The sequence below is a fragment of the Manacus candei genome, unplaced genomic scaffold (assembly GCF_025592945.1).
Source record: "Manacus candei isolate 608988 ecotype Guabito, Panama unplaced genomic scaffold, ASM2559294v1 h1tg000011l, whole genome shotgun sequence".
Lineage (NCBI taxonomy): Eukaryota > Metazoa > Chordata > Aves > Passeriformes > Pipridae > Manacus > Manacus candei.
In genome coordinates, this window is record NW_026138059.1 from 31,251,884 (window position 1) to 31,272,906 (window position 21,023).

General features: G+C 42.5%; 2 protein-coding genes across 4 annotated transcripts in view; both read right to left on the reverse strand.

Annotated features, from left to right (window-relative positions):
- Positions 1–9,701: 9,701 nt before the first annotated feature.
- COQ3 (coenzyme Q3, methyltransferase) lies at positions 9,702–19,845 on the reverse strand. 2 transcript variants are annotated; one of them, XM_051778202.1, is made up of 8 exons: positions 19,755–19,845; positions 17,041–17,461; positions 15,612–15,735; positions 15,087–15,239; positions 14,814–14,913; positions 13,224–13,466; positions 11,803–11,962; positions 9,702–10,351 (listed from the first exon to the last, which is right to left on the reverse strand). In XM_051778202.1, the coding sequence occupies exons 2-8, from the start codon at positions 17,426–17,428 to the stop codon at positions 10,134–10,136; spliced, it is 1,386 nt and encodes a 461-aa protein (XP_051634162.1). In that variant the 5' UTR covers positions 17,429–17,461; positions 19,755–19,845; the 3' UTR covers positions 9,702–10,133. The 2 variants fall into 2 exon arrangements, with proteins under 2 accessions (XP_051634162.1, XP_051634163.1); XM_051778203.1 differs by lacking the exons at positions 17,041–17,461; positions 19,755–19,845 and adding an exon at positions 16,657–16,765.
- PNISR (PNN interacting serine and arginine rich protein) overlaps positions 18,970–21,023 on the reverse strand; it is a 28,033-nt gene continuing 25,979 nt past the window's right edge. The window contains exons 12-13 of one of the 2 annotated variants that reach the window (XR_007902887.1): positions 19,915–20,951; positions 18,970–19,880 (exon numbers count right to left, since the gene is read on the reverse strand). Coding sequence is in view for 1 of the 2 variants with exons in the window: in XM_051778179.1 (XP_051634139.1) it covers positions 20,921–20,951 (31 nt within the window). In the remaining variant the exon portion in view is untranslated. Of the gene's footprint in view, positions 20,952–21,023 lie in introns of both variants that reach the window. The other variant, XM_051778179.1, reaches the window with a different exon arrangement.

Consider the following 21,023-nt stretch of genomic DNA (forward strand, 5'->3'; position numbering starts at 1 on the left):
AGAGGGAGGAGGTGGGGTGGACCGAGTCAGGTCTGTCCTGCCCTGCCCTTGCGGAGTGCCCGGGCCGCGGTAACCGCTGTCCGGAATTGAGTGGGAAAAGAGGACGTGTCACGCCGGGGGGGTTCCGTGTGTGCCGGCCCTGTTAAAATGCCCGCGGTCCGAGCATCGCTTCGCTGCTCTTGGAGGACCATAAGAAGCCTCGTATTCATCCCGTATTTAGGACAGAGGAGCCACCCCCGTGCCTGGCCGCAGCTGAGCGTTGCCACACTGCGTCTGTCAACACCGCGGTGATTTTCTTTCTGTTATTCTGATGCTCGATGAGGTGACTGAGGAAAACACCTCTATGGGCAGAAAAGGAAGCAAAATGGCTTCAAAGCAAATCTCTGGGCCCAGAAGGTCATGAGATTTTTACGGGCACTGAGGGTCCCGGCACTCCCTTGCCTGCGGCCACCTGCTGCAGCGGGAGCCGTGGGTGCGCCGTGGTGACATGGGCAGGATTTCACCTCACGTTCTGCCGAATATCCGTGGCTCTGCATATCGTGCTGACCCCAAAACACTAACAGTGTCCTTTGCTTTCTGATTAATACCATTGCCCAAATACTTCGTCTGTCATCAAATGCTGTGGTGTGTACAGAGCTGCTCCAAAAAGCTCCCACAAGTTAGATATTTTATTATGCCATCAGGGGCATAATAAAGTGACCTGATCCTTCACACAAATGAAGCATTTTCAGTGTCCAGGAAGGAATAGTCTGTGACCAGGGCTTTGTAAACGCTTTGCCTCGGGATGTGGGACAGATTAGACAAAGGAGGCAGATGAGGAAGAGAAGATCCCTGAGAGAAGCCGTGGAGTTCAGATCCATATGCCGACTTCTCCAAGTGCCAGTGGTGGCCAGTTTTGTGTTTAGTTTTGCTATGCAACATCGGTGAGCGCAACTTGAAGCTCTGTCAGGGGAGGTTTAGGTTGGACATTAGGAAAATGTTATTCGCTCAGACGGTGGTGGTGGGTACTGGAACACGGTCCCCAGGGAAGTGGTCTCAGCACCAAGCCTGACAGAATCCAAGAAGCTCTCAGACATGTGATGTGATTCTTGGGACTGTCCTGTGCCAGGGCCAAGAACTGGACTTCAAGGATCCTTATGTTGGGTCTTTTCCAACTCAGGATATTCTATGATTCTGTGAACTGTCTCTGCCTCCTACCTGCCCTCACCAGGAAGGCTGCTATCTGCTGACACTTTCCTACAGTAGCTTCTTGAAGCATTTTGTTTTATTCCTCACTTTTATCTTGTTGTTTAAGGTTATTCAGTAGCCACAGGTTACAGCACAAGAGCCCTGTGTTTGATACATAGCATGTGTTTGATACTGTGATGACATTCCACTCGCGGGCATCAATGGAATCAGAGATCCCAGGGACCCAGTAAGTCTCATTCCACAAACAGGTTGCTCCTCCTTTGCACTCATCCTTAGGTAGGTGCTGGCTGAGCACCGTCTTCACAGCTGTTGGGCCACCCCACATGACGGATGATGCACAGGTAATGAAATAAGAGTGGAAAGTGAGAGCAGCAGCCCCTTCATGCCACAACTGATCATTTGCAGCATGAGGTTTTGTTAAATACTTACAACAGCACAATGAAGAAACAAAGAAGAAAAGTGCTTTTTCTCTGCTACAGCACCTGCAAATCTCAGGGTGAAGATTTATTTCAACTGGCAGGCAGCCTAACAAATCTGGACTGTCATAGCCTGATAGCCGGTCTCAGCTTTTGTTCCTCCATGGGAATTGCTTGCTGTGTTACTGATAAGAGGGATCCAGTTACAGATGGGATCTAAGTTTCTGTGAGGGTGAAAAAAAGTCCTGGGCATCCGCATCCCAGCTGCTTCTACTGCTTGACTTTCAGAGGCAAATGAGCTATCCTAAAATCTGTGTTTTAATCAGTGGCCAGCACAATTGGGAAGACCTGTGAGGGAGAGGAGAGAGGGAAGGCAGGAGCAAATCATTCACCTCCCAGTGCTGACCCAGATGAGATAGGCAAACCTGGTGTTTTGAAGGAAGCGTTACTGCAATTCATGCTCTGAAAATCGATGCTGTGTTTTGGTAGTCCAGCTTGTGCCTAGTTGCCTCAGGATTATTAGAGCAGCACTTGAGTCAGATGTTTAACATTTGTTCAGTAATGACATTGATACCCCTCTTTTGGAGAAGGACTTTACACTGTGTTAATCCTGTTCTGGGTGCGGTGTTGCCTGGAAGCTGCGAGGGTCCAGAACACAGCAATGCCTCCCAGAACATAGTGCAGGAAGCCTTAGCAGTAGAGCACACGTGCCTCATGGTATGTCGGATACAGATCCCCACAGATACCCTGGCAGCCTTGCAGGATTTTTGGAAGTTGGTTATGACCAGACTTGGCCATTTAAAAGATTCCAATGTCACATCTTGGTTGCCAGAGTTTAACAGCAAATAAAGAACATAGATAAAACACAAGTACCCTCATACCTGTTCCTCACACTTGTCTTGCTAGTGGTGCTCTGACAGCCTCTCTTTCTTGGGGTTTTAAAGTCTCCTGCCAGCAGATATTGAATCCATTTGGCCTGACAGTCTGATAGCCAAGCTTACCTGCAGGTAAAACATCAAAAAGTATGTCCTCGGCCTGCCTTTTCCCTGACTGTGGAAGAAGGCAATGTCCATTCCTCCAGGGAAGGTGCAAAGCCTTTTGCCCATGGCCAATGACTTGTATTAGAGAGGATTATTAGCTGGCAGCAGTGTCCATGAACCTACGAATTGTCTTCTGTTCCTGTGCATTGCAGGTGCTGCAGTCTCAGACTGGTTCCAGAGATATGCTCTGGTTTTCCCACTTTGCCTCAAAGCAGCTTGCAGGTGATGCCCGCTGGGCTGATGGCTGCCTCACTGTCTTGCTCAGGGAGGGTGGGAATCCAGCTCTTCATGTTTGCTAAATTACCACTGTTCATTTTTTTGAGTGGGGAAAATGAGAGCTAACAGTGACACGCCCACAGCCTGTCTGGCTGCAAACACACACCAAGTGCAGCACAGTCTGGAACAGTCATCCCTCAGATACAGCACACAGAGCAAAACAAGACCTAAAACGTTAAAGTACACTTTTATCTGTAATCTGTTCTAATGCAGCTGCCTAAAGGAAGAGAGAGTAACAGGACTAAATAGGAAGATTTTTCTAGTTAACATAAATCTAAGCTTACTTTGTTAATATAGCAAGCCAAATTTTCTTCTGAAGTCTGCAGTTTGATTTAGAGGCAGGAAGGAACTTATAAACTCATTAGTGTCACTTGATTCTGTACGTTTGCATAAAGACTCTTGATCTTCATTATGGTTGTTGGGTTTGTTTTCTGTAATGTCCTTGGGTTCATTACACCTCTTTAAAAAAGCCTGAGGTTACCATGGCAGGCTGCCCACAGAGGTGGCAGGGGGTGTAGAAACCACAGCCTGAACCCAGTGGGTGAGATGAGTCTTTGTGGAGTCCCACTGCAGAAGCTGTCCTGTCTGTATTTTAGCTGAACTAAGTATGCTTTTTAAAAATCAGAGCTCACACTGAATGCCTTGCTCCAGGTTTTGCTTTCCTGTATTGCTGCCAGCTGGGTTTAAACAGGAGAGCTTCATTTGCCAGATCTCTCCTGGAGCTTCATAAAACAGGGCCATCCATTTTCCACTCATTTTTTGCACTGGTATCGCCCATGGCTCCTACTTGCTGCCTCTTTCTCTTCCAGGTGGTCAAAGTTTGGACAGCACGGAGCCTTTTACAGCTCCAGAAATGAGCATGGGTTGCTCTGCCTGTAGCAAAAGCCCCTTTCCGTGCCCAGGCACAATGACCAGCTGTCACCAGCCAAAGTGACACCTCTGCTTAGGCTGAACTCTCACTTGGTGTGCTGCCAGAACATCCTCCAGCGGTACAGAAATGCTTTCCTTCTCTTTGAAGTAGCCCAAACTCACTGAGCCCTTGGCTGCAGATGATGTAATTTAAGGGGGGTTTGTGGTGAGGGCTGAGTTTATGAGAGAGTGAAATAAGGCTTTTTCATTGCCAACAGGCTCCCAAGATCTTTCTGAAATAATTGCTGACAAAACTGGGAATGGTTTTGTTGTAATACTGATGATCTCTGTGGGCAGCTTGAGTTTCATAAACATGACTTTTTAATTATTCAGATAAAAATAGCCAAGGTATAGCTGCAAAACAGTCATGCTGTGTTTTTCAGATTGAATTTAGAAAAGGAGTTAATGTAACTTTCATGATAGACAAAGGTACAAATATACAGAAAATGCAAAACATCCAGATTCTAAACTACTTCTGTGCTATACAGAAATACCTGTGCTATACAGAAGTATCTGTACACATTAAATGCAATTCCAGCTTTTACTTTGCACTTGCTGGCAAACAAAGCCACTTTCTAAGGCAATCCATACCTTCAGACTGTCCTGAATGATGTAAGTCAGGGTATCTTTCTTTCTCAAAAAACAAACAAACAAACAAAAAAAAAAAAAACAAAGCCCCAAAACCACTTTGTATGAAACCTCCTGCTTTCTTCAGGTGGAAATACTCGGGCTGGTAGCTGAGTATAGCTGGCTGCTACTCAGCTGACAGACCTACAGTTTCACAATTCTTTCATTGTTTTTAATTTTATTACACACAAGCTTTTTGGACAACTAACAACCCTCAAAATGTCACAGGGGCAGTTACACGCTTTTGTAGTCAGATATTTCATGTAACACTTTCTCAGCAGTGGAATAGTGCTGGGAACCAACTACAGATTTCTTGCCATAGCCTGGTACAGCGGCTCCCAGTCTTTGCTCATTTGTCAGTGCTCTCTGATTTACAGAATCCTCAGAAGAAGTAAGATTTGCAGTACATACTGCCATGATCTAGTTGGCGTCTCGGTTCATATTAAACTAATAACAGAGATGTGTGAAGGTTTTGCAGATTTCCTTACACAGATTTCCTTACCTTACTGTATTTACTCTTTTCAAAAGATCTGTGGTCTTCAGATTTTACCCCCCTAAGTAAGAAATGTTGTTTTAATGCATCTGCCTTAGATTAGCTTGCAACCCACCTAAGGTGGTTGTAACAGATAAAAGCACTAACTGCTGCAGACACTGCAGAATGGAGCAATACACCAGTAGTGAGAACAAACCCTGTGAATTCAGGGCAATAGAACCACAAAATGGGAAGAGGAGGTCATTCAGCATGACACATTTGTCTGGAAATCAACTCTCAGCTGAAGGCAGTGGGAGGAGAAGGAGAAGGGATGGGAACAGGGAGGAGGAGAGCCCCTTCCAGAGGCCATATCCCTGAGGCCAAGGCTGTGCTTTCATCTCCTGAGAGCTCTGGAAACAAAGAGGGATGGGAGAGACAGTGGCAGAGCCAATGGCCTGCAGTCTGCATCCTCCAAGAAGGTGAACTGTTGGACATTATAGTAGATAGCAGGACTTTGGTTTATTGTGAATTTGGTTCTTGAAAAAGATGCTTGCCAGGTAGTTCTGAAGACAGAAGCATTTTTCTTATCTTCAGGTAAGATTCAGTAAGGGAGACATGCTGTACAACCCACATGGAAATGCTGTCCTGCCTAGACAGGCCATGTAGTTTCTTGCATTACCTGCTATGAAGCTTTTCAGCCCATGTAGCTTCCTCCCTTTGTTGTTCTTTCATGGGACATCATCTCATCTGAGAACACCTTCAGAAACTTTGGCATCTAGGTTCATCTTGGGTGGGCCTCACACTTCCTCCAGACAAGGCAAAAACAAGGTTTCTCCAGAGTACTTTGCAGCTACATCAGGGTGAGCCAAATCTCATCCCACACTCACACATTTCCTAGTGGACACCCTTGGCTGGCAGCTTTAGCAGGATTTTTCTTATACTCAGTCTGACTGAGAAATGCTGTTCCAGTGATTCAAAATTCAAGGGGTCTTTTTTTCTTGGCTGCAGAGCAGAGGCCTCCAGGCAAGCCCATGGTCAGAGAACCACCTCAGTATTCCAAAGCTTTGTGCTCTTGAGAAATTAGGTGTTCTTGCTGCTAGGACTGGGAGGGGTGAGGTGGAGTGCGATGAACACATACCTGTCTTTGACAGTGAAAGAAAATCTGGTGGTGCTTTGGTTAGAAAGAACAACATAAGTGTTTATTGGTTTTTAACATCCCTGGGTGTGGGAGAGACACAGAGCTCTGTGTTCCTGCAGCAGTGGCAAGAACTCAGTGGGTGTGGACGTGCCCATCCAGGTCAGTCCTCCTCAGTTACAGCTGAGGACCAGGACAGGGAGCACCCTGAAGGGCTCCCCCAGGGCTATGATTTGTGCTGCAGAAACAAATGGCTGGGATCAGGAGAGTCAAGAGTCTACAATGAGCAGTAAACAGAGACTGGTAAAGAGCAAGCCCCAAATACAATTTTTTCGCAGTCTCATGGCAAGAATAACCTCTTGCCTCACCCAGTTCTGTGTGCATGCCTGGTTGCTGTAACATTGCTTTTTTCACCTCCTACTGTCACTGTTCATGTAAGCATTGAAGCTATGGTTTCATAACCATGAACAACCTGAAAGCAAAAAGATTTTCAAATTTACTTGACTTACACTCTGCCCATTTCAATAGCACTATTAAATTTCTGCAGGAACTGGACTAAGAGTGAAAACTTGGTTTCCTATGCACAGATTTTAAGAAAAAAGTTTCTGTAGCACAAATACGTAGTATGTATTCAATGCACAGAACTGAATTTGATTACACTGTACTGAATTTGATCACAGAATTGCACATCTATGAATAATGTAGGGATTTAAAAAAAAAAAAAACCACAAAAAAAGATAAAAAGGTGTAGGGTATTCTTGCACTGTTTGTTATCTCACTAAAATTATCTCTACCACAGTCATTTACTTTCTAGTTTAAAATGAGTCTGTTTTAAAGAGGGGGGATAAATACAGCCAGAATAGTTAGGACAATCCACCAGAAGAAAACTGAGGGTTAGAAACTTTGGATGGAGCACATCAGGGCATCTGGAGACATGCTATGTGTACAAGGACTTGTGCACGGCAGTCCCCACTCCTTTGACCACACTGCTCACAGAACTCTCCTGGATTGACAGGGCTCCAGTAGGCATGTAGGAGCAGAAGGCTGGGTGCTTGTGATAAGGTTTTTGTCAAAACCAGAGGTATCCATGGATAGCCAGGTCCATGTGCTTGTTGCTTAAACCACTATTCATTAGGTACATGATCCCTCATGTGAGCCTGGACAGAGAACCCCGGGCAGCATCAGAGGCTTTTTGTGCCATGTGCAATAGAAATAGCAGTAAAAAAAAAAACCCAACAAAACAATTTCTTCCCCAGGTGGCTCACAGTTTAATGAAAAACTGCAAGCAATTCTGAGAATTACTGAACAAGTAATTCACTTCAGAGTTGGACTTGACGATCCTTGTGGGTCCCTTTCAACTCAGAGTATTCTTTGATTCTGTGAAGTGGGAAAAAAAGGATGAGAAAAGCAAGATAACAGCTGGTCACACAAACAACTGGATTTAGGGCTCTCGAAGCAAAGAAAATTCAGCTGTTTCTATTCGAGTTCTATCTACATTATTTTTATTTCATGTGACAGGTCTCAAAACAAATTGGTGGAGAGGGAGATGACAGGTCCCTCTTGGGAGATGTGGGCTACCCCAGAAATGTGCCCAGGTCTCAGTGCTTTTCAGAATATTTCTTTTAATTCACTGTTGGCAAAAATTGAAACAAGTCATACAGTTGTCGTAACCTAGACTGAAGTTGGTAATTTGGTTAGGTGAACTTACTCAAGCCACATAGGTCAATGTGCCTGAACACACTGATAGGATCAAAGGCCACTGCTTTATCTGCTTAGGCTCCACATTTTTCCCCAGTGTCACTCCTCTCCTCAACACTGTGCACCACACTGCACGCATGACCAGTGGAGCAGCGACTCCCAAACAGGTGGTCAGGCAGAAAGAGAATGATGTATTCCTCCTGCAGACGGCATTAGTGAAACCATTACTGAAATGCTGCACCCATTGCCACTGTCATGCTTCAGAAAGGATGTTTATCATGAAATTTTACAGGAACTCATATGCAGTGGTAATAGCTGTAGAGATAATCTCAGACCATTTATCTGTGAGAAAACTGAGGGGTGACTTGACTCAAAACTGCAGCTGATACAGGTCCTTAAGCATAAAAATGGAGATTTTAAGACATCACTGGCTAGGTTCTGAGGTTTAGACCACTTCAACCAGTGAACCTTTGGAACAATTTACTTACTGATGTAGTAAGCCACATGATGGCTTACTTCAGTGATGGCTTCTCCGTCACTGAACACTTTACATGATGATGAACCACTTGCTCAAAGCCAAGCTATAGCCAAAGAAATATTATGAAGCGGAACTTACTGTCATGGAAACGATCACACCAGATAATCCTTTGTAGTCTTAATACTTATGAATTACTATTATTTCCATCATAAATTAAATACATTTTCCTGGCCATCATCAAATCCATCATGAAACTTGGATCTGAAGGCAACGTGCAGATACAGCAAAGCAGCAAGAATGCAAACGCGTAAAACAATAATTTAGCCCACCACACCTCTACAGCAGGAAAAATGAACAAGCAAACAAAAAAGGGAGAAAAATAAGGGAAGGAAAAAAGTTTCATCTTCATGCCTGCAGAGACAAGCTGTGTACAAGCTGAAAGAAAAAGGAGATACAGTCATAGACACACACACACACACACAGACACTTTAGTTCTGTTTCATTGTAAATCACTTTTCTTTACCTGGGCTCTCGGACATTAGGACTGAGTAGATATGGCACTTCAGTTCTAGGACAGGCTGCTAATATGTCATTTTTCTAGCATAAAGCCCTGGTTGCTTAGTAAAATTTTAGCCACAGCTTTACTTCCCTTTATTTGGGCAGAGAGAGAAAGTTGAAATTATAGGCACAAATACAAGAATCTTTATGGTGAAGAGGCTTCGACAGCTGAGGCACTCTGATCTATGACTCTTCTTCCACTGCACAGTTACCTCACATCAACTGCAGATATAGCAGGACTCAACAGAAAAGGTTTGCTCTTTCTTTTTCCCCTTCTCTCAGGGAGAAAGGCATATTATAGAAACAAGTGTCTGTAGTTTTTAAGTGTTTCATACATTTTAACTGTTGCCTAAAAGACTGCAGAGAGAAAAAGACTCCAGGCCAATTTAGTGTATAAGATAAGATAAAGAGAGCAGGTCCTTTAATCTCAGGCCTAAGGCCCAGGGAATCCATACCACACGTGCCTCTAGATAGTGGTTCTATGATTTTATAATAAGATCCATCCAATCCCAGTTCTGTCCACCCCCAGTTCTGCCTCCCAACACGCCCCTTCGGGAATTGGGTCTGGGGGCATTTGGGATCCCTTCTTCCTCATCCTCATCTTCTTCTCAGCACACACAGACCTTGCAGTTCCTCCAGAGTTCTGGGCTTCAACTTTGTCTCTGTGATATCTTCTGGTCCAGGCCTTAGGATGTTTTTCTACAATTCTACCTTGAAAAGAAGACTAAATATGCTAACAGAATTTTAGAGGGATTGATATGAAATAGGATAATAGGGTTAGGTATGTGTAAACATTATGCTACAGGGTAAGGGACATAATACAGCTCCATTAAAATCTACATTCATTACACATCTACTTCTAAAATCTATAAAAGTTTAAAAATAAAAAAAAAGCTCTGAGGCATCATAACAGAGTTGAGTATCTTAAATACCCAATGCATTTTATTTATTGTACATCATTGTGGGTTTTAACTCACTTTACATTTACACTATTATTCTGTGAAGATCTGAGTCCCAGTAGGACTGAAAATGCCTCCACATACAGGAGCTTCCTCCAAGCTACTGACAGAATAATTTGCATTTCCCTGTCCAACAATTTGAAACTACTTTCTCATAAAAATACTTACTCTTTAAAAGCTTTGATCATTTCAATCTTAAAAGATTCCTGAGATAATGGGCACTTGTTTTTTTTCTGAGACTGCCCTAAAATATTTGGCCAAAAATAGCACAAGTATTACTGATGCAAACAGGAAGCTTGTTGTTAGAAAAGGTTTTATTATGTCCATCTGAGTAAAACCTTCTTTTCTGTCCTGGTGACAATCCATCACCACAAATCTCAGACAGTGATGTCTGAGGCAGTGCCAGCTGTGCCAGCTGTGGCTGAGCGCTGTTGAATATCCATCTCTGATGGGGCATCTGTGGGGCCTGACTGTCCCTGAGCCCCAGACTTCACAGCATGCACTGCGTAGTTAAGGCTCGTGCTTTCCATCCAGCTCCACGAACCCCAGAGCGGATTATACAACATCCCATTCACAGTCTTGACTGAAAAGCCATCTAGGAAAGAAAGAAGCCATATAAAGGAACTGATGTTCTTAAATATTGTAAATCACTGCGATATCAAGGTCTTCAGAAGAGCAAGACTGAAATACACTTCTTCCTGCAGGCTGGGGAGCAGCACTTCACAAGCTGGGCTTTGTCAGACACCACTACATGCAGTGCCACTGGCATTGCAGGTGACAGCAGGTCCTGCTCCTGGCAGTGGCTTCAGCATCTCTGTGCCAGGCCACGTACCCTGAGCACGCTACATGTGAGCCCCTGCAATGTGCTCTCCCAGAAACCCCAACTTCACACCACCACACCTGCGTGACTGGTAATGTTTTCTGTCAGCGGAGTCATTCTTCAGATTGACGTCACACACTCCAGAATCAAAATCTGAGCATATTTGGAAGGATTCTGCAGATTCCCTTTAGGAATGGAAAAATGTAAGAAGGAGGCAGAAGAATGCCATCAAGGGCTCAGTGCAAATAAAGAGTGATTTATCACTCCCTGCTGAGCAGCGCTCAGTTCGCTGCATGGATCCGCTGTGTCCCAGCAGGATACAGGATGGAAGGCAGAAAACAAACACCCTATCAAAACAAATCACTCCACTGCACCTGCTTCTCCTTTTGAAGGAAGAACAGAAAGAACCACCAGTATGTGAACCAGTATTAGTCATGTTCCTTATGGCATCACTGCAAAGTGCCAGGAAAAGACCTTGCCAAGAGAATAGCTCCACTCATACTTCAGTTTCTTTGCAGTGAATTAAAGCAAAGTGAAATATTCCGTGACAGGGTTTTAAGACATCTGCAGCAAAGGAGGGCAATGGGCAGAACTCTTCCCAGCTCAGTGCTTTGTCTATTTTAAAAGCAATCAAACCAGGGCAATTTAATTAGAAATAATTAAAATCAGTATAATAGTTTTTCAAGAAATGAGTAACGCATTTGTGGTAGGTTTTATCTTCACATTTTTGAAGAAATATTTTAGCAACATAATATGAATAGAGAACATGGAGCAGCAACCAAAACTAAAAACATCTCCTCCCAAGGGAAAGACGCAAACAATGCAGTGGCAGCAGTGCAGCTCTGGAGTGCCAGTACAGTTATTGCCTCAGACCTGGCCTAGAGCAAATGAACCACTTCAGAGCATACATTCTGCCACCAGAACACAATGGAAAACCTTGGAATTTTTATTTAGGCTATCAAAGAGAGGGCAGCTGTAACATGATTTGTTTGAGTAATCACTGCATTCTTAGGATTTCACTTAGTTCGTTTATTTTTTGCAAAATCCAGTAAGCAGCAGTGTCTTTAAACCAGAAATTATACTCATAATATACGACTGTTAACTCAGTCAGGAAAAACTGTGTATTGTTGCTAGCACTCACCCCATCTAGCTTATTTCTTTGCTATTTCTACAAGGACTATTTGGATATCTCTCTCTGCATTCCCATCATTTGGCCTGGAACTTACTTGATTCCAGGAGGTGCTCCAGCTCTTCAGGGGGAACAAACTTCTCCCACTCATGTGTTCCTTCTGGTACAATGCCCATTATCTTTTCTGCAACCACAATTCCCAGGGCATAGGACAACTGTGTTTTATTGATTGTCGTAATGAATAAAGAACCTTCAGGCTAATTAGAAGATTAAAATGTTCAATTAGAAGAATATTAATTTTAAAAATTGTAAATTTAATCACCTTAAAATATAGAATTTGTCAATCTGCAACTCTACACAATGCAAAAAGAAGTAATTTCTTCCCAAGATAGGTATTTAGAAGTATAACATTTAAATACAACAGTATGATGCAGTAGTCCTCAAAGAGTCAACATAATCAGAGTCTTGCATGGCCTAAAAACCATTTCCTTGCCCAAAGAACACCTAACCAAGAACAAAGTCACTTTTAACATTTCCTGCCCAGGAAATGGTTAAATAAAAGGTATTAAGGCATATACAATATCTATTGTTAAAACTCCCCCAAACCAAAAAGCAATCAAACAAACAAACAAAAAAAAAACCCCAAACCACTTTTTAATTGAAATCAAAGTAAAATTTCCAATGCTGCCTAATTTTTGAGACTCCTGAGTGCCATGCTGTGCTTGTTTTAATGATCACATGGTTAAAAAAACAAGGTCAGAATAATTAAAAGTCTTCAAAAGACTGTTTGGTAGAAATAAATGAAAATTTTTTTGTCCCTATCTGGCTAAAAATTAGTTCCATTCAAATAACCGATATTCCTTCTGATGATCAGAAAGGTAAAGAGATTAAAGGAAAGCTGCTGCTTGTGTGCTGAGCCTACCATTCTTCTTTACAAATGAATATCAAGAGGAATAACCACCTGATTATTTTCAAGTATAACTACGACCCTTTAAAAGCAATCCAGGAGCACATCTGATGTAATGCTGGAGCTGGAATAGCATCTTGTGAGTCAGAAACATCTGCTGAGAACTAAACACTGATGTTTACTACGATAGCATCAGCCTTGACTGTTGCTCAGGTTTCTCCAGTGTCTTCTTACTCCTAGGTTAACACCTCAGTTTCAATGCAGTCTGAGCCACAGCTGTCCATCAACAGCAGCACTGTCATGTTTTCTCTCACCTGGGTGAAATCAGATGCAACCTGACTTCTTAAGGTCTTGATGCAATGCAACATTGCAATACTAGGTAATAACACTAATAACACTAACACTTTGCTAAGCTAGGTTGGGGAAATAAATTCCCCAGCTAAAGGTGGGATGATGTACCTGGGTCACAAAGGAGAATGGTAGGCACCTCTAGAGTGCTTCTGACTTCAAAGTGGAGAAAAGAATGCAGATGTGCTTTCACATTCCTTTAAATAAGAGCCATATTAATAGAGAATAAATATTGCCAATAATGAAAGCAAAAACTCTCTTACCTTTAACACCTGAGAACAACACTTGATAAACGTTTCAAGGTCAGCCACATGCTCCACTACTTCAGAAGCTACAATTACATCAAAGGTTTCCATAGACTCTTCCACAATCTCCTCCAGTGAACTGGACTTGTACTGTATTCTCTTGGCCAGGACTGGATCAAATGACTTGTGCCGATCTGCTGTTCTAATGTTGTCCTCCAGAGGATCAATTCCAGTAACTGAAGCTCCCAGTCTAGCTAAAGGCTAATAAAACAGAGTATAATTTATTCTCTGCATGAAAACAATTTACTTAAGGGTAACTTTGCAATGTACATACATGATGCAGAAAACATCCATTAGAGAACAAGACAAACAGCAGTATGATGAGCTCTGATCCAGCAATTTTATTTTAAATGTTTATCGAAGCAAGAAAACCCTTAGATTTGGAAGAGGTGGTGTTAATTTTCTTGGAAAATTATACACTGCAATATACACATATTATATACTGGAAAATACTCGTCTTTTAGAAAAATTTATTCTGAATCTATTTTGTTACACCAAATAAAGATTTCCTCCACTCTTACTCTCTGATAGAGGAAAAAAACAGAGAGGGGAAATCAACACAGTAATTAAAGGGGGAAAACAATGCCGTATTTAATTACTGTCATTACTTTCTTCAACATCCACCTGTAATGGTAAATCCTCATATCTTTTTAATGGTTACTTAATATATGATTATCTCTGGGACTTTTTCACTGCTGAGAACTAAACACTGATGTTTACTAGGATAGCATCAGCCTTGGCTGTCACTCAGGTTTCTCCAGTGTCTTCTTACTCCTAGGTTAACACCTCAGTCATCACCTCTTTTGAAACTGAAACAGGCTGCAGAACATGACCACATGTATGATATTCCAACCTGAAATTTACCAGTTGTTCAGCCTGAGAAGGTGATGCAGCACACCAGTTTTGCCAGCCTTGTCAGAGAGACCACTCTCAGAAGGCTACAGGATTTGTTTAGAAGAGAAGAAAAAAAAAAAAAGAAAGAAAGAAAAGAGGGGAGTGATTCAGGGTAAGTCATCCAGATCTGTAACCCTAAATTCACAAACCATCCCTGGTCTATTGATGGGACACAGCACTATTCAGAGCCTTTGTGGACAAAGGGTTCTATCACAAATAGCAACTTCTCAGTCTCAGGTTTGTGCAGACTTCTCAGGAAGCCTCTGTAACATCAGAAAATACTTCTTCGGTAATGAAGACTGTCATGATTCTAAGTATTCTTGCCTAGGCTTGTAAATTGAAAAAAAAAAACAACTCAAAGATGTTTTCATGTTCCTTCCCTTTTGAGTGTTTGAAATCTTATTTTACTGATGAACCTCAGAATTTTAGAATTTCTCATTACCACCTCTCTTGTTTTCTTAAACCACCATCACTATGCAAACCAAATATTCCATAGGGTTTGTAGGATACACTACACTATATTCAGTAACTAACATATCAAAGAAGAGAAAAGGTCCTCCTTGGAATATTAGAAATTAAGCAGTGTAACAGTAAAACAATTCAAATACCTTGTACACTTTTTAACCAGAAAACACAGAGCACGCTGTTTCTTACCTCACTTAGCAGTCCTCCACCACAGCCAACATCAAGAATCTTTACTCCAGAAAGTGGATTTCCCAGATGATAATTACAACTCATGCTCAACAGAGTATCTCTGAAAGAAAAGGGATGTGATTAAGGTCGAACACACAAGGTACTTTAGTAGATGCAATATTCAGTTACCTTAAGTACTGATAATTGTTTTTCTTTTACAATTTTTCTTTTTACAAGTTTTCTGAGGTTATGCAGAAATAGTACATTTAAGAAAAACTGTCTTCAAAACCATACCTAATAAATGGCACTCTAATATCATTCATAGAATGAAGGGCTGAATATTCTCCTTCTTCATCCCACCACTTATGCGCGAGGAGCTGGAATTTTTTTATTTCCTCTGAATCCACTGATGAGTGTGAAGTGCTGAGAGGCCTCTTCGCAGTGAGCCTAAATAATGAAAGCTGAATGTCATTAAACTCATACTGATATTTTGTGTTGGCTGAAATTAAGGAAAAACAAATTCTGTATCAGAAAATGGAAAAAGGCAAAACTCATTTTCCTTTAGAGACTCTAGTTCAACTTGTTTAGTAGCACACAGATTTTATACACTATATGGGTGACACATCTTCCCAAACAGATGGCTGCATGCCTGTAATTTTTATGTCAGTAATTAACAAAATATGAATAGGCCACTTCAAACATTTAAACATGAGTGAGATGTAAAAATGGCTCCATGTGACACTGTCACAAAGTAAAATTAAATTGTTATAGAAAATGGTAGTCCCTGTCACATGGGATTATTTTAGATGCAATACTTACATGCTGCTTTTCATTTCAGTCAGTGAGACAGGCAGAGTACTACTGGATTTCAGTTGTATTTTCCAGTTGTAGTCCTGAAGGATGCCTCTCAGGCCTGTCTGAAAAGACAGATCAGCATGGCCATCTGCATAAATAAAAGACAACCAAACTAAAAACATCAGCTTTAGGAGAGCTCAGAGGCAAAACACACAGTTGTAAGAATGCTACTCTAGCACAATACTAACCATGCCAATCTTTGCACATTTGTTCACTATCATACTTCAGAAGTGCATGGGCATTAAATAAGAGTGTATGCTAGTTGACCACCCCTGTACTCCTCAAGTTACGTGCAATGCCAATTTTCAGAGCCTGAATGGAGCTTTTCATGCAGCTGAAGTGTTTCAATTAATGTGAATTTCCCCAAAATGTTTACTCTGATCATAAGGTGTGCATACACACACTTATCGACAGTGGGTTTATTACGTGTTGGGATGACAAATACACAGCTGCACACCCATCTTGCATTGCATGAACTGGTAAGGAAACGTAACTAAGAAAACCTCACGGCCTGTGCAGACAGGCCAAGCACACTGTACTGAAACTGCTCTCCACTCCTGCCTCGCCGACGCAGAGCTGGGATCTCCCGGCACAGCGCACACCCGCTCACATCGAACTGCTGCCCGGTCCCCTGAGCCCCCAGGATCACAGCAGTACCTCACCACACCCACAAGACACCCCGGAGGATGATTTTAAGCTGCAGCGAGCGATGGAGCGATCCACAGACACCTCTGGGCTGCAAAGGAGGCGGCAGGGGACAAACACCTCACTGGGAGAGCCCCCCCTCCGCCCCGGGCAGCCGCTCTGGGCCCGCCGGGCGGGCACTGGGCTGGTGCGGCGCTGCCAGCCCGGCCGGCGGTGCCGGGGACGCATCCAGGAGCTTACACACACACACACTCGCCGGGAGGTGTGCGGGGCCCGGCTGCAGAGCAGTCGGGGAAGGAAGCCCCGTCACTCCGCCTGCACCGCGGGCCGCGCCGGACCCTCCCGCCCGCCCGGCCCCGCTCACCGCCCGCAGCCCCCGGCAGCGCGCCCGCCGCCCGCCCGCGCCGCAGGGCGAGGGTGAGCGCTCGGGCTGCCCCGGCGCCGCCGCCGCCCCACATCGCCGTCACCGCCGCCGCCGCCGTCGCCCCGCCCCGGTCCGCTCCCGGCCGCGCCGGCTGACTCTCGGGCGGGAGCCGGGAAGGTTCCGCCCGGCGCTGGGGCCTCTGCGAATGCCAACCCGTACGGTGGCACTTGTCGCCAGGGCTTCACCTGGAGCGACTCTGTTTAAATGAGTACCCCCTTCGTCCCGATCCTTGCCTGTCTTGGGACAAGAAAAGGCTCCCCGAGCAGAGGCTCGTTCGGACGACACAGCGATGAACAGTTTTCAGTTTATTACCAAGAAACTCACCGGACTTGCAGGGCAGGGCACAAACCACGCAACTCCTCCGTTCAAGGAGAGGGGAGGCACGGCAGGCAAGCGATTGCCAGCAGCCTGCAGTGCTCCGCTGCGGGACGAGCAGAACTCCTGGGCTCCCAGCATGGCTGGGCTCGAGACTGCCCGAGTGCTTCCTCTTGGGAACCATCCAGGCTGGTTTGCTGCTGCCAGTTTCAGAGGCTGCCGTGTCACCTTTTGCAGACAAAGCCAGGCTGTGCCCCAGGAAGACAAGGATGCCTTCCCCACTCCCTTGCCGGGCACTGCAGCCCAGGGCCCTGGACTGAGGTTCAGGTGAGCAGTTCTGGCAGTTCAGGGCTGACAGACACGGGGGGCCTTTTCCCCCAAACTTGGGCTTTAGCATTCTCAAATCCCCATGGTGAGATAGTTTAACAAGCTTAAAATGGAAAAGAATTAAGCCAGTTTTTAAAAAGATTCATTTTCTGACACTTTATTGAGCTGCAGGTCTCACAGGAAAGCCCAGTAAGAACTAAAGCTGGCTGGAAGGGCACGGTGCAAAGCAAGACAAAGGTAAGCCGTGGAAGCAGCAGCTGGCAGTGCTCCCGTGCTTGCCAGGCAGGTGACCACAGGCCGGGTTCCCTGCCTGGCCATGCGGATGCTGGCATCCACAGGCAGGAAGCACGGCCTGCACAAAGCCAAGGGCAGGGGCAGCCTCCAGACCGCAGGAAGTTTGAGTAGTATAACCAGTCCTGGTTTGACTTGCTCTTACCTCTAATGCCATTCTGCTTTAACTGACCTTGCTTGGTGCCTACAACCCTCACTGCTTGAAATCTGCCTGTTTACAGGTCTCCTATAAATACAGTATAATTCATGTAGTAAAGTTTGGATTTTTTTCCTTTTTAAAGCTAAATACAGACTGCTGAAAGGGCTCAAAAAAACTTAACAGCAATTAAACCTATGGCAAACCTGCATCACTTCTCTACTCACCTGCTTTCCATCCAACAAAGCTCATGAGTCTTTAATAACATCTCAGAGCTACTGAAAAAAATAGAGCTCAAAGAAATCCTATATGCTATATCCTTAAGATACAAGACTAAGCCTTCCTTCAAACTGTGCATCTGCGTATTACTTATACAAATTAATTTATTACTTGTCATTTATTTAGCAAAGGAAACACAAAATCTGAGCGAGAGCGAATCCTTATATTGCCATTGCTTTTATATTTGTGATTTTAAAATCAGTAACAAGCAATTAAATACATGCACACTGGCAAGTATTCTACTTAAGAGGATAAGCTCGTTTCAAACTAGAGGTTGTCCACAAGACAGAACAGAGTTTTTGTTATTGTGCTATATTTCAAAATGCATGTAGTTGATCCATCTTTAAAGTCAGAATATTTTACCCAACTACTCTTTATTTGGCCTATCCATGAACACAGCTGGTTCCTGTTCTTACAAGCCGTTGCAGGGACCTTTGGGTACATATTCCCATTGTTTTTGTTGTATTCATCTTCAGAACAATTTGCACGGAAATCGTGGTTCATTTGATTCCACACTATCCCTTGTTTATTAAAAAAGTTTTCAAGGGAAATGCCTCCAAGTGTCATGTTGCTGCTAACATTCAAAATCCTATGTCTTGCTTTCCTGCAGTGCCCTGAAAAGTTTTTGCAGCATTCATTTTAAAATGTAAAAGAATAGAGCAACAACCCAATTTAGACTTTTCCGGAAAGATACATACCCATTTTTGTATATATTTGCACATTTTCGTATCACTTCATAAGCATGGAATTAAAAGGCTGGTTGTTATTTTAGCCTTTTCCGCTGAAAACATTCCTAAGGGAGTTACTAAAGCCCAAAGAAGTGTAACGTACGTGATGCTGACAGAGTACTGATGATATTGAATTACTGAGTAGGCCGTTATAGTAAGATTTCTGAAACAGTTAAATACAGAGATTGTATGCTCTTTTTATTGGCATACAGTCACTACCCATATAAGTGCATTTGTGTCAAAAAAATAATTTTCATATTTACAGGAAGTGACAGAGTTCCAGTTGTTGGCAGAGTATATAAAGCTTTTCATACACAATCTTTTTTATTATTAGACAGAGAATATAAAATCTGAACTGAAAATCAAATTCAATGCATTCTGGAAACTGTATTCCTCAACAGCTTTTCTTAAAGTTATTTCTAGTTTCTTTCTTTCTTTCTCTCTCAAGGCATCCTTCTAAAATATCTGAACTGTTACACTACCCACTTTTAAAAAAATCCTCACTCTTACCCAGAGCAAAGAGCGTAGAAAGATTGGATCAACATATTTTTATTTATACCGCTACCGATGCAAGTAGAAGTTATGTGCTGCAAATTATGCCTTATTTTGCTAATAGGTATGACTTGTTTACTCTATGTAAAAGGACATAACTGGGCATTGGGGGAGTGTTATAATTTATAACTGATTAACTAATTCGTTATCTGTAACAGTGTTTTGATAAACATGCATGTATTCACTAGCCATTAGCTTGCTTAATAAAGGTATAGTTAAAATGTGATTCTTTGCACTGAAACAGTTTATTTCTGCATCTAATTTATGAAAAAAATTACAGTGGAAAAATGCTGCATAGCTTAATTCTAATTTAGTTAAATGGATTAATCTGTTTATGAAGACATGCTTCACAAGTTGCCTGTACTAGTATATTTTTTCTTAACAGATACAGCCAATCAAAGAAAACTTACTTTGATGTTAGGCCTTTTTTCTTTTTCACAGCTGGTGTCATACCAGACCTTCTAGGCACAGATCTCTCCCTGAATTCATGTTCTTCTGCAACAGTTACTGACCTAGGGTTGTATATTGTTGGTTTGCTTTTTAACTGATATTATTTCACACTCTTGTTACTAACAGTCAATTTCCCAAAGTAGATAATTCAGTGACCTCTTTCACTTTATAGTGATACTAAACCCCAAAATTTACTGACATTGCTGTCTAATCAATGTATTATCCTGACAGGAATCACAATTCTCGTAATGCTAACAAAAATAACCAGCTTTAATATTCACTATGCATTTAATTAATGCATGTGCCAAAATGTAGTTAACCTATTGTCAGTTTTCTAATGTGTACTCAGTGACATTTGTAAACATATTCCATAAAAACATCTAAAATTCTGAGATATGTTCGTGTAATATGTTGAACATCCAGAAAGTTCTTTCTGAAATCTGGGTGAGGAATATAGTTCCAGAGCTTCATACTGTCACACAAGATCAGTTAGTCGCACATATTCCTAATGGGGTTCAGTCTGTTTAAGTATAGTTTGTATTACAGTGACCCATATTTTACACACACACCATATAGTACTTGCTAGACCAAAAAAAAAGGCTATTAAAAATCTATTACACATATCTAAAGGAAAATGCCTTTGCTCTGTTCTTCCACAACCCCAATAATCTCATCAAATCCATGAATTACATATTGTGATAAGTGTTTTATGTTAAATCTTTCTCAAGTACTTTAAAAATTTGTTATACCAAAAAAGCTGCCTTTTTTTTTAAGTACTTTCTACCATTTAACACAAAATTCAGGTGCAAGAATTTTAAACAAAAATTAACTAAAGAGCTTTATTGACATCACAGTACATTCAATAGTAATTTTAAGAACATTACAGCTGAAAGAGAATGGCCTGTTTTATAGTCTTAATAAGCACTACCGTTCTTGAAAAAATGTAATACAAAGAAATCCTATTAGGTATTTAATTCTGAGCAGCATTTGGAAAAAATACACCTATGTACAGATAAAAAAAGGATTCTGGTTTCACCTACATAGCCACAATGTGCCTCTATAATGAGACAAGCCTTTTATAACTCATGGAATTTTTAAACGTCATAGCACTGGTGCCATAAATTCCTCAGCGTTTACGACGAAGAGGAGTTGTTGATCTGAAAAATAAAGGAAAAGGGGGGAAAAGTTAACTGGAAAAAATAAAAGACCCCCAAACCCACAAACTTTAG